General features: G+C 40.8%; 1 protein-coding gene across 2 annotated transcripts in view; it reads left to right on the top strand.

Annotated features, from left to right (window-relative positions):
- The window catches only part of nell2a (neural EGFL like 2a), a 79,311-nt gene extending 63,326 nt beyond the window's left edge, over positions 1-15,985 (top strand). For both annotated transcript variants that reach the window (XM_051382406.1, XM_051382405.1), the window contains exons 16-20: positions 4,855-4,995; positions 6,351-6,544; positions 9,300-9,476; positions 12,859-13,083; positions 15,203-15,985. In XM_051382406.1, the coding sequence (XP_051238366.1) occupies positions 4,855-4,995; positions 6,351-6,544; positions 9,300-9,476; positions 12,859-13,083; positions 15,203-15,244 (779 nt within the window). In that variant the 3' untranslated portion in view covers positions 15,245-15,985. The remainder of the gene's footprint in view (positions 1-4,854; positions 4,996-6,350; positions 6,545-9,299; positions 9,477-12,858; positions 13,084-15,202) is intronic.
- Positions 15,986-17,841: the final 1,856 nt, after the last annotated feature.

Below are 17,841 nucleotides of genomic sequence, written 5' to 3'. Positions count from 1 at the left end.
CTACAGCCATAGACTGTATAATAAATGATGAGTGTGGAAAGTGAAGCCAGTGCTGAAGTGCCTTAAATCTCATTATTTCGAATGGCCAGCAGGGTAGTAGTATTATTAGTAGTATTAGTAGTAGAAGTATTTAACCTTATGAGAAAATTACCTCACTATTCACTTGATTTATTACCTCAGTAAACTGTTTCCTTATGAGTTTATGGTCTCAGTTGTTACTTTCAAGTGCTCTTCGATGTAGCATGATTTATGTAAGTTATTGTCCTATTTAGAGTAAGATGTACAATAAAGCAGGGTATGCCTCAGAGCGTAGCTACCTTGTGATTAACAAGTCGCTACCGTGGCGTGTCCTCGGGTTCTCTGAAGTGCAACCGGCGCAACGCACCATGCTCATGAAACTTAGATCAAACTGTCAAACTAGGCAGTTCTGATCAAATATGAATCAAAATTTTGTTACTGCATTGTCTATTGTCTCAAATGTTTTCAGAAACATAATTTAGTATATTGTTTATCTGTAATACAAGAAAGTTTGTGACCTAACTATTTTTTTTCTGCTTGAAATACAAACACCACCCAACTCACAATAACATACTGTAAAGGCATAGCAATGCTATTGTTATAATTGCAATGCTATAATTGAGACACAAAATCACAAGATTGCGTGAAAATGCGCTTGTGTTCAAACCACAGTGGTTTAGACCAATCAACGTCCTTTGACGATCTACTGGCAGTTCTGGGCGTGGTTTAATGCTAGGTGTGTGTGAGAAGTGACTGCTTGAAAACAGCCATGACAGAGAGATGATTCAACCAAACACCTGCCAAGTATTTTTTGAGAGTGCCTTTTCCAAACGGTTTCCAAACTTCACAGATGGTTCTGTGTAACAAACCCTCTGGAGGATGGGTGATGTCAAAGTAGGTTCACACTAAGCTACAGATAGCAGTTACCGGCACAAGTTTGTTTATACTGTGTCTCGGAGCCCCTGTTGGCCCAGCTGTTAAACACATGCATCTGTCCTCCCACGCAGAGGATTGGAGACCAAAGGAACATTTCTGAAACATTTCTCTTTTTATACACTTTCAAAACTAAAACATTTCACGCTTCACTTTTAGATGATTTTTGACTGCATAAAGAAAGTTTACAATTTCTGATTTTGGCTGTACTTCAAAGTGTGGAAGAATTTTACAGCTGTAGTGATACAGAGTGATTGCATTCTGTATGCACTTGCAGCTACCGATGGTTCACAAGGCTTGTTTCCAATTTACCATGATTAGTCATCCACTCTCCTACTCAAGTGCTTGCAGATATGGATTTGCGTTTCAGTGTCTGTTTCATCTTCAGGAACCCAGTGTGTAACTCAATTTGCCTCCGGCTTCATGATGATTGATTGATTATTTGAGTTAGCGTTTTCTCTTAATGAAGACTGAGGACCAGTGACAATCGCTCAATTACACTTTACTGTACATAAAAGAGCAGGGAGCTGAAATCTATTTCTTACCTTATCACTGTGTCATGTACAGGCCAATAAAGGCTTTGTACACATTATTATTGACTTTGTTTTGCAGCCTTATCTCAGCCGCCGTCGTAAATGTGATCTGACATGACAAAGTCAGCTCATTTTAAAACTCATTTATCGTCAAATGGCATCTGACTTAGAGGCAGGAGGAAAGGTTGAGTTGAGATCCAGAAATGTTTCTCAATGATTCCTCATATAGCCTATCAGGATTATCAGCTAGACCTCTGTGGAAATGGAAATCAGTTTGAATTAGTGCACAGGAGATGTACATGTGGCAGCAGTAATGGGTTTTGTACTGAGTGATGCAACGCAGCAGAACTGCCTCCCAACCCCCAAGGCTATCTGTCAGTCAGAGATGGGAAAATGCATGGGGAGGGAAGCAACAGTCATGGAAGGAAGGAAAGAACAAAAAGAAGGGGTGAAGTGTACCTGTCCAGGATCAGAATAGGAAGCGAGAACAAAGTGAAGACATTGGGAGGAGCAGGGACAATGAAAGGGAGAGGTGAAGAGACGAGGGCTGGCCAGGCTAAACTCTAAATTCTGTCCTTTTCGGCTCTAAGAGAGCCCAAACTGCAGGGATGAGGAAAGGTGATGATGAGGGCACGTCTGTTTTTGCCTCAGCTTTTAGACAGGGATAGACAGGTGGAGTGAAAAAGGACACATGGAAAGGTGAAGGCAGAGGATGAAGAAAGAGAGGAGGGGGTGTTCATGGCAGACTGGCATAACAAGCCCAGGAGGGTGCAGAGAAAAGTCCGTCCTCTTGTTCCTCACTTTGTCCTCCGAGAGCTGCCTTAATAGAGCCCTTGTTTCCAGGCTGCCACTCAGGATAACGAGTAGAATAACTGCAGTCTCTCTTTCTCCTCCTTTGCCTGTTCCTCCTCCATCTCTTCCTGCTTCTTCCTCCTACTCATCTAGCTCATCCTCCTCTTTTTGTGGCATTTCTCTGTCAGTTTCCATGTCCTTGCAGTCAGTAAGATAACTTCAAAATAACTGTTCTTCCGTAGCCTTGACCTCTCTGGGTGATGGACACTGAAAGCTAGATTTTATTTTGTTTGTGTAGTCTTTTTTTTTTTTCCAAACCTGAGAGAAGAAAAACATGACATGATTTAACAAGTGAAAATACAGCGCCATCCACATCTATGATTCAACAAAAGCAAAGCCCTCATGATTCAGTAGAGACAGAGCTTCCAGGCAGTGCCTTTGTCTGATTGTCATCGCTGATGATTTAATTACAATGATCTTCCATTATCATTTACGCAAGATGATAAAAGAGAAGGCGAGACTTTTGCAAGCGTGTTGTATCCTTGCTGTACCTCACACATTCAATTTTATCAAGTCCAAGCTGCGATAACAGTTGTGCTTCACTGTCCTAAAACACAGCAGCACTTTAAAAAGTTGATTTGACAGCAGGCTGAAAAGCGTCATGCCTTAATTGTAGCTGACGGGTTTGGCTGAGATAAAAGAGCAAATGACAAATCTTTTTGTTGAGGGTGTAACCCTCTGTTGTTGTAGCCAGACAGTCAAGCCTTTAAAAAAAACGCCCGAATGAAACTGGCTGAAAATAACCCATTTGCATATTTTTAGACTTACTTCACCATCAGTGTCTGTTATAAATAGTATCTGACTGCTTTTTTGTACTTGAAAAATTTCATACAGCCTTATGAGGGAGAAGAGGATGATTCAAACAAATTCAGTTAAATGTTTGTTTTGTATATACTGGCAATATACCTGATCCAGCTTTTCCCTTTAAAAGCTCTCTGTGCTTTTATCACACTGGAATTCACAGGCAACAAAGAGCATTGGATATTTCTCTTCAGGAGTGGGGAGAATTTATTTTAATTTTCAAAGATATGCTAGTTATACTATTTGCTGTAGACTCATGGTTTTTAAGCAGTGTCCTTTTAACACGGCATTGCTGTCCTCAGGGGAGAAAATGAGGTGCTCTGCTCTAACCAAACTGATGTAATTACTGAAAAGTGAGCTTCCTCTTTAAAGTCTGCCACACTGAAGAAGAGTGAGCCTTTTGAACCCAGCCAGTATAGAACACAGAAAAAAAGGGGAGTGTGCTGTTGGATTTTTATAGCAAACCTGCTACTCAGACAAATTCGGGTAATTTTTAAATAGATAAGGCCCTAATCTGCGGGACATTTGATCAACGGTTAATCTGCTGCAGAAATTCTATTAAAAGGCTGAGGGCTCATTAGCCAATAGATCTTAATCCCATTACCGCCTGGGCGGTGGGGGACCATGAGCCCGACTGCCTGTCGCTCTATGGGGGATACTGTTGCAGGCAGTCGTGGAGAAGGTCAGACACGGCACACTGCCATTTTCATAATGAGAGCAGAGCATCATGCATCATGCGCAATCATAAAAAAGCCATCACTAGCTATGCAGACACATTTAATCACGGTGCATGTCTGGGCTAACATATTTAGCCCTACTGTGTAATGACAGGCTTTATTTCCTCTCTCGTGTGGGCCTGGCCCCTCGGTTTAATTAAATGTTAGCTGAAATATCAGAGTGATCCGTCTCTCTGCGTGTATTATGCTCATTGTTGAAAATTATATTGGATTTGTTTTTGGTTGATGTTTGTAGGAAAGTTGCAAGGTTGCTTGTTGAAATAAAAGCGTTGGCCTGCTGTAAACAGAATGAGGAGTGAGAGAAACAAAGAAAGGCAGTTAATAGAGAATGACGGGGGGGCAAAACACAAGAATACAGAGAAAAGAGTCAGAGCATGTAATCTATGTCTTTTGTTAAATACGAGAGCTGAAGGAGGAGGCAGAGTCAAGGATAAGTGGAGCTCTGCGAAAACAGACATCGGCTCCATCTATTGACAAACACCCACAGGATGTTTGAAGGTGTGTCAAAAGCCACTTTGCTTACCGTCTTTATACGTCACCTTATAGAAACTACTCATGTCCAAAGTTCAATGAAAGTGTGAACACACCTTGGAATTTATAAGTTTGCCTGCTTGTGTTGGAGGATTAGACTGCATAGGATTTTTTTTTAATACTAGCATTTCAAAATACCCGGCCTGTTTAATCTCTGGCTTCTAACAAAAGCCTGGTTAAGATTAATAAGATTCATTCATTCCCTGCTATCTTTTATTGATACAGATGTCCTTCTCTCGCTATGCAACTGAGCGTGATCAATAAAGCCTACGGACTAGATTCAGTCAAGACACGTTGTTTTATCAATTATGAATCAGTCAATGTTGAAAATGCCTACCAGGCAAGAATTGAGCTCAATAGCCCATTCAGTGTAAAGAGCATATTTTGAAACCAACATGATAGTGACTGTATATGGATGTCTTATTGTTCGTCTCTTGTCTTCTCTTCAGATATTGATGAGTGTGCGGACGGCTTTGTCGAGTGTGATAGTAAATCTACTTGTGTCAACTTGCCCGGCTGGTACCACTGTGAGTGCCGTGATGGCTACCATGACAACGGCTTATTTTCTGCCAATGGGGAATCTTGTGTAGGTGAGTGGTCCACCTTCACTCTCTTATAAATAATAACTCAAATAATACGGTGAAAAAGTTGTAATTATTCGTGTGATTTTACGATTGCATCTTGGATAGGTTGAGGGGAATCAAATCTACGACACAAAAGAAAATGTTGTCACCAGAAATGCACGGATGAATTCATCACTTGCAAAACAGACTTTTAGAGTTCAAATGTAAGACAAATACTATGTGAAAACATCAGTTTCACTTTTTTATGTTAAGAACAAAAATTTCACTTGTGAATTTCTCATGTGTAAAGCAACATTGTGTGAAACATTGTTTCATGTGTGGGTTTGTGGACATATCATGAAATGGAAGCAACAGGCATTTCATGAATGTTTCATGTCAGGAAAACATGATTTCAACCTGAAAACACAGGATATGGCACTTACTTTGTTAATACACTCTTTCCACTCAAATGAGGTTTACATTCTGGTTCATACCCTTTAGCATTGAAAGAATATGGCCCTTTTTTTGTGCATCTTATAGCTCCTATGTCAGTCCCAGATTGAATCTTCTCTTGTATTTCAGAATTGAGAGGTTCAAGGTACAGAAGGAGCACTGAAAATAGTGCCTTTTAATTAAGTAGAACTTTGTTGAAGTATGTGAGTCAGCCGGCATCAGAAACTGACTCAACTTTTGTTTTATAAGATGTTTTGTTACGCTTGTGTAAGTAATGGTATGATTGGGTAGGTCTGTCATTATCAGTGTGTTTTCTTCCCAAAACGTCAGTTTGCTTTTTGCAGCCTGTTCATTTTCTGGAACATTCTCTCTGATACAGCCTGTCAGAAGAAGTGTCAGCTGTCAAAATAGAAACCCTCAATCTACAGTAACATCGAAGCATTGCCTGTAACAATAGTGCTAGTGCTGCTCCACTCGTTGACCCCATCTTGGCTGTCAGTTTGAGTTGGATGAGGCAGGAAAAGAAGCACATTAAAGGCACTCTCAAAAAACCGAACCTGTCTGGGTTTCACAAAGCAAAGTTATAATTTGACCAAAAGTAGGTTTCTAGGTTACATTACTGTATGTTTCCCCCAAGATCTGAAAAATGTTGTATTGCTATATTTTACAGCTGCATTTGAAGCTCTTAAACTGTTGTGTATCGTGACCCATGGGTGCAGAGAGCAGGTCATGGCTTGTTCAAGAGGACAAAGATGTGCTTATTGGACTTAAAACCGTTCTGCGACAGGACATGCTCCTGCCATGTTACTAAGGCAAACATTTTGTGGCTTGTAATTTTAAAAAAAATCTCCATTTCCACAAGCGGTGCATAAACTGTGTTACCTGCACCGAGCATATGTATGATGTCATCTGTTTTGTGCTCCCTGCAGATATTAATGAATGCAAGACGGGGAGGAACACCTGTGCCAATGACACAGTGTGCTTCAACCTGGAGGGAGGCTATGACTGCCGGTGCCCCCACGGGCACAACTGCACCGGAGACTGTATCCATGACAACAAGGTCAAGCACAGTGGGCAGATCTGGGTGCTGGACAGTGATAGGTGCTCTGTGTGCTCCTGTCAGGTAAGAAGCAGTGGGAGATGGACACAGAGAGGAGAGACAGACAGAGAACAGCCGAAGCTGAGGTAGATGGATTTCATGAAACAGACAGAGATAGACAAGTTGAAAGATAGATATGATACAAAAAAAAAGATAAAGGCAGATAGAAAGAGAGGAAATGTGCCCAGTGCTATAGATGAGAAATTATGTTCTCTCGCGCTGTTACTGCATGTGTATACAACTGCTGTCTAAACAAAGAATAACAAAGCAACGGTAAAGCTGCCATCCCCCACAGGGCCAATCACCAACATATGTCACCTTGTTTTGAGCTCTAACTATAATGCTGCCATTGAACCAGGGACATATTATAAATGAAGCACAGTTGTTTTTTAAATTAGACATGACATGTGATGGTGGATGAAGAACAAATGTCATGCCACCTTTGGGTTAATAGTGGTGTTACCCAGTGTCATCAGCATTTACGACAGCAATAGTTTGCTTCAAAATTCAGTTAATTTGAATGAAATCACACACACAGGAGCATTCTCAGGTTTAAAGTTGGTAACTTTGATGCACAAATTTGAAGGGGTATTAAGTTTCTTTTGCAAATGCTGTTTTATTCACTACTTCTTTGGAGAAAATTAAACAATGAGAGATGATTACTGGCTAGTATAATGTATAAGGGATCACTCGTGGGGATCAATCCAGAGATAACTGTCACCAACTCTAATGTCGCTGTCGGTTGTACAAAGCGTAGCTGGCGAGCTAGCTCCTGGCACCGTTTGTAATTGCAGATTACAGAAATTACAATCCACTGATACGACGCATTAGTGAACAAACAAATTAGAAAGTGAGACCCAAGTTATCTTTGGAAATATTAGAATGCAGTGATATGCTTAATTTAATAAGATGAATCAAATTCAGCTTTAAAACAAATGTGAAGGATAGTGTGTAGAAATGAAAGGAGACAAAAAGTGAGTGCAGAGGAAACACTGGCACAATAAACTCTGTGTAACAGTGCTGCTGACAATGACAGTGATGCCTTTATGATGATACATTTAATTAAAGAGCATGAGCTATATATAGTAATTCTACCAGAGTGACTCAGGCTTTTGATGTAGTTGTTTTGATTGATTTCTGACACCACCCTGACAAGGCATCTGGGAACAGTTGAGCCAGAAAACTCATTCCATCATCCCAAACACATTTTTTCTCCATGATTATCAGGTCACAGACCAGTCATACTTTGCATTTCAGCGTTTCACTCAACCTAATGCCAAGCGTCTGGCAGTAGTGGAAGGTGATTATAGTGGATTAGTGTCGGTAGTGAATGATCAAGCTGCAAATTATTCATTTGATTACAAAGGACCAGGGCAGAAATGGCTCTCTAATTAAATGAGTCATATTAATTGATTTGAGAGATTGAGGAGCTGCCTGTCAAAATTAGTTGTATTGAGTGGTTGAGGGAGCAAAGGAGTAAACATGTTATTGTTTTGGTGGTGGGCGGACACAGCTGGATATTAGATGGAGAGCTGCGACTAACTGATGGGAGAAACCAAGGTCAAACATAAAACAGAAAAGACAAAAACCGGGATGTGTCCAGACTGAGGTTGTGCAATATGCAAACAGTTTATTGTTTCAATCTGCTTGGAGAACCAGATGGGTGGGGTTTACCGCATCAGTGCATCTGTCAGCGAGGTCGCTAATTTCCAAAAGGTTTCCAAAATCAAAGTGCTTTTATTTAATTGGCAGGGGAAAAATCAATTTACAGAAACTCTAGGTATCGCTCCAGTTGCTGGGCTTTGAAGTGGTCTAGAATCCTAAATGAGACGGAAACAAAAGAAAAATTATCTACAATTGAAATTAATATTTGGGCAGCAAAGACCCTGCTGGTTTAAATGTCGATTTTTATTTGTCATGAATTGTATACATTTTTTGTTCTCATAAATTTAAATATTTCACATCTTAGGTGGCTGTCTATCTGGCTCCAATTACAACATAGATTTCTTTGAATATATATATATATATATATATATGTTTTTATTCAACCTTTATTTAATCAGGAAAGCCTCATTGAAATTAAAAATCAATTTTTAGTAAGTTTCATGGCTGAAATAGGCAGCAAAAACTGTGACATACCAAAAGTATAAGAAACAGAAAACACTAAGAATGTCCCAGGATTCGAATTAAACAATAAAGAGATCCTCATAATGATTAAAATTCCCAATAAGAAGCATAAGATGGGGTTCCCTTTGGTTATTGTTGTGTGTCTGCCCAACATTGGGTCTGGAAGTACTTCATTTATTTCCGTTATGGCTTAGTTACACATTAAAGTGGCATATGTGAGTAGGAGAGAAGTATGTGACAAGGTAATGAGTTGAATTCAGACCCACAGCAGTTCACATATATACGTGGAAGGCAACTTAAATCACCGAGACAACAAAGACAGCCAAGTAGCACTTCTTCAAACACCACAGTGATGAACAGGAACTCCTGAAAAACCACTGTTCATCAGTATTCATAAAATATATTTCAATCTGGTGTGTCTTGCCTACAGTGGCAACAGTGAGACTGAATAACTTCAGCTTCAAAACAGTTGCTAGGGACGGGGCTACACAGCCTTTATTACAATATGTATTATCAACATACATGTTTAATGATCCCATCAAACAAATGGCCTTGTCTATGCATGGGTGTATATGCGTGCTTATGTCTGTGTTCAATCTTTAATTATGCTCATGTGATATACGTGTTTGTGCTCTCCCCCCCACCTGCTCAGGCTGGCCAGGTGATGTGCCGCAGGATGGTTTGCGACTGCGACAACCCCAACGCCGACCTGTTCTGCTGCCCCGAGTGCGACCCTCGACTGAGCAGCCAGTGTCTGCACCAGAATGGCCTGCTCACCTACGGCAGCGGGGACACATGGGTGGAGAACTGCCAGCAGTGCCAGTGCCTGGTGAGTCGGGTCGGATACACAAGCCCCCCCCCCACGTTCATGAAACTTACATTGCAGGAATTTAGTCGATGAGTTTATTCAGGTCCAGTTATGGTGAGAACTAAAACAACACATGCATTCATTCCTGTGCCACAGTGCCCACACAAGAAATGTAACAAATACTCCGGTCTCCATGGAAATGCTCATGAATGAGAGATTTTGTGCTCTGTAAAGAAAGTCAAGGAGAGAAGTTTTGTAGCAAAAGAGAGCGGGAGTGATCGAGAGGTGAGTAGGAAGGTTGCAGAGAGGAGAAAATGAAGATTGCTTTTCATCTCGTGGCAGAAAGAAAGAGAGTGAGTGATTAGTGAGATTTTACAGAATTCAACAGCACTGTTGTCTGCTGTGATGGAATTATACATTATATTGAAGGATACTTCCAAGGTTAAGAGAACAAGAGAAAATGTGTGTGCCTTGAGAGAGTGAAGGAGTGTATCGTCTGTGTGTGCTTTGAGAATATGCTTGTGTTGATTGATGAGCATTTGCACCATGTATGTTTTCTGTGGCGCTGAGTGTCCTCTGCATGCCTGCGAGTCCTATTTCTCACACAAAACAGCATCGTGTTTGCCACATGAATCTTTCACAGTAAGACATATGCGCTATTTTCTGAGCGTGTGGACCTTTTCTGACGCCCCTCCCACCGCCTTTGAGGCTGTCCTGGCCAACTTCAGCAGGCAATTGGCTGACACAGGAGGGTTTTTGTCAGCTCACCTGGATACTTAGGCTATAAAAGCTGGCTCGTGTGTTCCCTGCATCTTTTTCCTCTGTCTTGTCCTATGATTTGTGTTCATCTTAGCTTAATAAATTACTCCTGTTTTAGGGAAATCTCTTGAGCTGACTTCCTATTCGTCACATTCCCTGAGCTTGTTTGTGACAAGGTTGACGCAGCGCTGCCGTTCAAACGACGGGGAACCATTTCCTAAGTGTTTCTCAATAAAACCTGACAACAACAATAAATCCTACCTGCGATGCCCCTCTCAGCGTGTAGCCATATGCATATTAAATGCAAATGTCATGCTTTACATCCTACCCCAGCGTCTTGGCTCACCCACACTCAGCTGTGCCACACACCCACACCAGTGTCAGTCCTTCTGTTCAGTGACTCACAAATCATCTTCACTGTGGATCTCAGAAAAGCACTTTACACCTCCCTTTTCTTATTTTCCCCCCCATTTTGTTGCTTTTAAAGATCAACCATACTTGTAGCTAATATAAGTTGGATACAGTGTGACAGATTTAGTAGCAACAGCAATGCCATTTCCTCCCTCCCCTCCATGCCATTATAATGTTGTCCTGATGCCCGGACCTGAGGCCTGCTTTTTGGATTTCTTACAGTGTGCCATTATTGAAGAGCTTGAAAATCACTGCTCGGCTGAGAGGCAGCGGGGAAGCACAGTCGGCTGAAAATGGGTTCGCTCGGCTTCACTCTCGCCGAGGCTGTGCTCACTGTAGGCACTTATATATGTTGACACAAACAACACTAACGTTTGAGAATGCAGGCACCCCGGTCGAAGCACCGGAGCACACATACGGTATACAAACATGGGTATGTACATAGTATAAACGTGTAAACACACGTGTACTCATGTTTGAGGATGCAGGCACACCTGTCACCACGGCTACACATGCTTTCATACATCCACGCATAGCCACATGCGCACACACACAGACATAAAACACACTCAATTAAAGATGCAGAGAGACATACGCACACGGCAAAGGGACCACCAGCTGCACAGTATAAAGAGCAGCACTTGAAAGGGCAGGGAGAAGGCTGCTGTGCGATACCGTACAGGGGCTCCGGTAGCGTGACAGGGACGTGAAATGAACCTTGAATGCTGCTACACTTAGCAGAGCCATGGCTGTCCAGCCTCGGCAGGGGCCTTAAAATACACAGTGACAGCAGGCAGATGGGCAAAAACATTCTCCCAATACCAAGATGTGAATCCATCTCCTGCTACCAGTACAGTCATTTGACATCAAGAGTGTGGCCTTTGCAGAATATGCACACATGGGCCACTTGTGATTTGCTATCTTGTTAAATCGCCAGAAGATCAAAGAAGCATGGTTTTTTTCCACAGCCATAGGTTGTACTTTAGGTCGAGGCGCATTAAAAGAAACGAGCACGATTGCTGCAGGCTAATTCCCGGGCAAAGATAAATGTCACTAGTTTTAATCTCCTGGAGGCATTTTGTATCATGGAGTTAATCCTTATATCTGTCTATGTAAAAACAAAGAGATTAAATTACAGTGAGATACCGTGAACACTGAATGCAAAGCCAGATTAAAATAATAACCTTCTGAAATATCACAAAGAAATGAAAAGACCTGCTTTAGTTTTTAGGCTGATTAAGTTTCCACACCACACTTCTCTGTATGAAAGGCAAATAAAAGCTGATTGTATGGCAAATCTCTTTCCCCTTTGTGATCATAGGCCACATCTGCATAAACAGACAAAGATGACAGTGTCCCTTATCACAGCGTGGGACAGATACCTGAGGCTACATTCAATCCCTCCCTCTTGCTATGAGCAAAGAGTGCCACTTGGGGGGGGATTTCCCACTTCAAATGTTTACACACTACACGGAGGCAGGGAGTGGGCATTAGCACCACGTGAGCCTGTGCTTTATAGCCAGCCTAATTTACTACAACGTTTCAAAAATGCTGAGCCAGACGATTTTCAGTGATATTAAATATCCCCAGTGGGACACTTGCATCGAGCCTCTTGTAACTTTATGTGTGTATGGCTTTTGTGTCAGCTTTTGTGTTTAAACATATACAGTCTAAGCTCATATTTCATTTCCGGAGTGGGCATGAAGCAGAAAACACTCACGGATGACAGCAAGAGCAGAAGTGGGTCACGCCAGAATGATATAGCATACAGTAGGTAGGATGTGTAACGTTGGCCAAAATTTATATGACCTGTTTCCTCAGGCCAATAGAAAATGGTAGCAGGAGAAATCCAATAAGGCTCCGTGCGCTGAAAGTTTGCTGTGAGATTAATATGGGAACAACAATGAGAGTGGGGGACTAGAACAAGTCAATTAAAAAAGCAGGAGCATTTACCTCCACAGTCTGAAAAAAAAAATGCTGACTGTGTCGGAAGATTGCTCTGCTCATCTATATTTTTTAGGTACCTTAACAACTTTTTTTTTTTTTCCATCAGGAGGAGACGATCCCTCTAGCATGCAAATACACAGCGTCAGGAGAAATATGTGTATTTGCATGAATAACTTGTTCAGCCCTGGAAAATGCAATAGTGCATTTGCAGACATTATTTCGAAATTTCTCTCCTTTTCACCCCTCCCGTCTATCCATCTCAAATTGTGTCTCTCTGCCTCCACAGCAGGGGCAGGTGGACTGCTGGCCTCTGCCGTGCCCGCCTGTGGACTGCGAGTTTACCGTGGTGCCTGAGGGCGAGTGCTGTCCCCGCTGTGTCACCGACCCCTGCCAGGCCGACACCATCCGCAACGACATCACCAAGACGTGCACAGACGAGCACAACATCTCACGCTTCAGTGGCTCCTCCTGGATTAAACATGGTACCGAGTGCACCCTGTGCCAGTGCAAGGTAGGTGCCAGCCCCGCCGGCAGCCTTGAAACAGCAAATTACAGTTCGCCTAGTTCAATGGCAGACACCAAAGAAATATGGTTTGGAAATTGAGAATTATTTGTGCTTTGTCAGAATTTAAAAAAAGTACCGTACACTGTGGTCCAAACTCCACACTGTGGAGGCAATTTGTACATCTTTAACACCTCGTGGCTGTATTTATTAGAGGTGATGGTAAATATGATTGTAAGTGTTGATGCAGCTGTTTTTGTGCTTCCTCTGATCTGCACACAAACCTTTTGCACATTGAAAAAACTAATTTCACCAAAGAGCAGTAATAGAAAGAACGAAACACGGAGAAGGTAATTAATAAAATCTATTTAGTACACCAAAATACACATTGTCCCACATGATAGTGATGCCCAGCTGATATTCATACTCTAAGAATGTGACAGCTGCTGTGGGTTTTGTTCAAAAGCACAACACAGAGAACAAATGAGATATGATCCTTTCGAGAATTTCGCCTTCAAATGTCTTTGTTTGATTTTATTAGGAATCACAGGTTGCCACGTCCAATTTATATTTATTAACAAGAATACTGTGGATATTCCATCACCACTTCTTCTTTATAGAATAAAGATAAATAAATAATATATGTAACGAAAATAATTTCCCCCTGGGATTATTAAAGTATTTCTGATTCTGATTCTGATAAGAATAGTTCAACCTTTTGGGAAAATATACCTATTCACTTTCTTGCTCAGAGTTACATAGAGTAAGAAGACTGATACTACTCACACATCTGTCGGCCAAATATGCAGCTAGAGCCATCAGCCTGTTAGCTTAGCTTAGTATAAAGACCGGAAACAGAGGGGAACGTAGATCAGTCTCGCTCCGTCCAAAGGCAACTAAATCTACCTGCCAGCTCTAAAGCTCACTAATTAACACATTAATAACCCTCATTATATCCATATAAAACCTCTTTTAAATTAGCAGTTCTACTCAGGTTTTGTGCCGAGCTATTTCTTGACTGGAGCCAATAGCTTCACTGAAGTCTCTGCTTATTTCCTGCAAACCTCACACTGATGACAAGACGCCTGTTTCCCCGTCTTTATGCTAAGCTAAGTTAGCCATGCTGCTGGATGTGGCTTCATATTTAATGTAGAGAAATAATACTGCGATCAATCTTCTCATCTTCCTCCCGGCAAGAACTATTCTTTTAATAAAAATGAAACTTTGGACTAACAGAAACCCACACTGAGAAAACATCTGTCGGCCCCTGATCTTCAGGCTGCTGGCTCAGCTACAGCAGGGAATCACAGTCTACTCTCCTCTGTTCAACAAGCAGATATGTTTACACATGCAGCATCAACGTATAGAGCCTCACATATTCTTTCTAGAAAACCGAGAGAAGCTCACATAATTGGTTGTCGTGAATCAGGGCAGGGAAGTTGCTCTCTGCAAGTTTTTGTTTTAAGTCTTGTGGCACAGAACAATCACTGAGAAAGTAAACTATTCAGGCGCATATCCTCTTCATTACCAATTGTGAGCATAAATTGTTTACCTCAGCTTTAGGACTAATCCACTAAGACTGAATCCCTCGCCTGAGTTTCTAGGATGGAATTTATTCTCTCTGCTTGCCTGACAGGAAATGATAGCAGCATTCTCCGTGGACAAACTGATAAATATTCAGTCGTCGTGCTATTTTAGTTTTTTTCTTTAAAGTCAAAGATTTAGATTGAATTCTAATACATGAACATAATCTCATAAAACTCTTTCAGTACAGTCAGTTTTATAGCACTCTAATTTGGTCAGTTTTCTAATTTAGTGCATTCAGAACTCTGCCGGCAAACCTTTGGTGATCCAGGGAGTTTATCAGTAGACCAAGTTTACAGCGAAATGACGTTTCGTGAGACCATTCTCATTTGTATTCTCATTTGAATGTCGCCCTCTTGGATCAGTTGGTGCTGAAATGACACCCAGAGGAATTTTAAATGCCAAACTGAGTCTGTATGCTGCAGCACCGCCGCCACCTGAAAATATTATCTGCTGAGCTTCAAAAGGAGTTTGCCCGAGGTTTAAGTGTAACGATAATCCACTCATGTGTTTCTTTGCCTTCTCTTTTTTCTCTCATTTTCAGAATGGACACATCTGTTGCTCAGTGGACCCCATGTGCCTTTAGTCCTGGCAGATCTGAAGGCACCTGTACAGTGTTCTCCATGTAAAAAAAAAGTAACACCACCCCAATGTCTCCTCACTGTCCTCCTCACAGGCGTGGGTCAAATAGTGTTTGCATTGTTAGGATTTGTTTTAGCCTGCTGAACCAGATGGATGGGGGTTACCGATCAGGATACAATGTCACATTGTCAAATACAAACAATTGTGCAAATTTAACCTTCAGGTACTTTCTGCTGATTTCTAGCTCTTATTGTATGTTCGACATGGTAAACCACACCCATCTAGTACCTCATGCACGTTAAGTGTTTCGCAAATACTCTGTGACCCCCGTCTGCCTCCTCAACTCCTCTTTATACCAAATGCAAACCTATGTCATACCAAACAGATGGACTACAGTTCCCTCGAACCCACTCTTTGTTCTGTCTCACCACTTAGAGTGAACCTTTAAGGATCACCGTTCCCCACTCCGAACCATCGCTACATGAATCTGTAAGATATTACTATTACTGGCATGACTGTGCTTGATGTCCAAACATTTTTGCTGATTTCTAAATCCTCAGTGATGATGATGATACCTTAGATAGAGTAAAGGCAGTTAGCATAAGGTTCCGTTGCCACATTTATGAGTCGTCTATATTATGTGGTGCTTTGTAGCATTTTGTTCCATTTCTCTTTTTTGTAATTTTTTTTTCTCCAAGCTTGTTATTGTGTAATAGTGAAATAAAGTATTTCCATTTACATTTAATTCTTGTCTTTGGCTTATGTATGAGTGTGAATTTTATGCAATTCGTATTTGTATGCATTTGTTCGTTTTAAAAATATACTCAGTTGCCAGTTATAAAATAAATTTAATGTAGTGTAACACAACAGTCCTGCTATAAATTGTACCTTCATGAGGGTTATAATGTTAATTTATTGTTGAAAATGTTTTAGATAGGCGTTGATTCAACTTAATGGTCATTTTGGAGGCTGCAGTTTGTGGTGCTGTTGGATTGTGTTTTTCCATTATTTTGTCCAACAGATTTATTGTGTATCAGTGAGGGTTAGCTAAATAATGAGAACACCTGTCAGTATAGTGTAATACAGCTCAACAGCACCACAAACTGCACCCAAAATGATCACAAAGCTGACTAAACATCTGAAGATTATAACCTTCATGATGGTAGGATTTATTGCAGTAAGCAGTCATTCAATTGGCTTTATATGAATATTTGGTACTGTGGTCTTAAATACAATTTCACCACTTTCTAAGGCAACACTTTAGAAGCTTTATCAAAGGACAATCCATCATTTACCAACACTTTTTTATTAAGAACAAATTAACCATTGACAGAGCTATTGGTTACAACTTATAAACCCTTTATAAAGTGACACATTTACACATGTATTAATGTTAATTTTCCTTCTTTCTGCAGCTGTCATTTTCAAAGCCTGTACATATAGTCACACACACAAAAACAGTTATCCCACATACCTGAATTATAGAGGAGTCTGCACATTGAAAACGAAGCCTTGTAAAGGAATAAACAAGTTTCAAAATTCATTACTGACCTTGCAAACAAGTCGACAAAATAATCTTGCACTATCTTCAGTTTGCTCAGACCTTGAGGTGAGAATGTTTTGTCAACATCTTATTAACTTTGTACTCCTACTACCTTGTATAACAAGTGAATAATATTTTCAATCTTCTACATTTGTGTTCCCTTCAAAAGTACAAAAATCTGTACATGTAGTGATGGCAGTTGGCTTGTGTAATAGTTTGTTAGGATAAACTTGAATACTTCATCATTATATTATATTTAAAAGCGAATACACATTCAGGATATATGTAGCCTTTGTGGGCCCGCTCTTCATACAGTATGTATATGGAATTAGTCATTGGTTGGTCACACAACGTAAATAAAGTCTTGATTAGATGGATCAATAAATTGGCTAACTGTACATGAGAATATGTTACAGTGCATCTAATGCTTTACATCTAACACTGGTAATCTTGTACCAGACTAATGTGTGTGTTTTTCAAAGGATTATCAATATTTGTTACCATCTGCTAGGATTAGAGATTTTGCCTCCCTCTATCAGACACTAACTTGGGCAATATACTGTAAGGGGTATGGTTGAGTCTGTAAATTACGAAGGAAAAACCATATTTGTGTCCTTCATAGATCCAATACTAACAGCGTTGTGTCATGATTTAGATTTTAATTGAGGTCCCTGTGTTGAATACACTTCAGCATCCACATATTTGGATGCAGAGCAATGACTATCCCAGTTGTAGCACACAGATTCTTCTCCTCCCTACTTTGTTCTGTGCCTCTGGAGATGGTAGTAATACTTGTATCGCAGAAGAGCACTTAAAGCTCCTAATATAATTATCTATCAGTTCACAGCCACGGACAAATGAGTTCAGCCTGAAGATGGCTTTATTTCCCTGTGGAGCAGTCTCTCTCCTACCAACCGATTCCCTGACTCTACCTCGCAGCTGCTTACATTAACAAACACACAACGTAATAGGGCCCATTTATATTCCAACACACTCTCCGCTCACTTGAGCTTTTTCTGCTCCACTCTCCCTCCCCCAAAAACTTTTTTACCTCAGGT

Source organism: Dicentrarchus labrax, unplaced genomic scaffold (genome assembly GCF_905237075.1).
Source record: "Dicentrarchus labrax unplaced genomic scaffold, dlabrax2021, whole genome shotgun sequence".
In the NCBI taxonomy this organism is placed as follows: domain Eukaryota; kingdom Metazoa; phylum Chordata; class Actinopteri; family Moronidae; genus Dicentrarchus; species Dicentrarchus labrax.
This window is presented reverse-complemented; position numbering and strand designations above follow the sequence as displayed.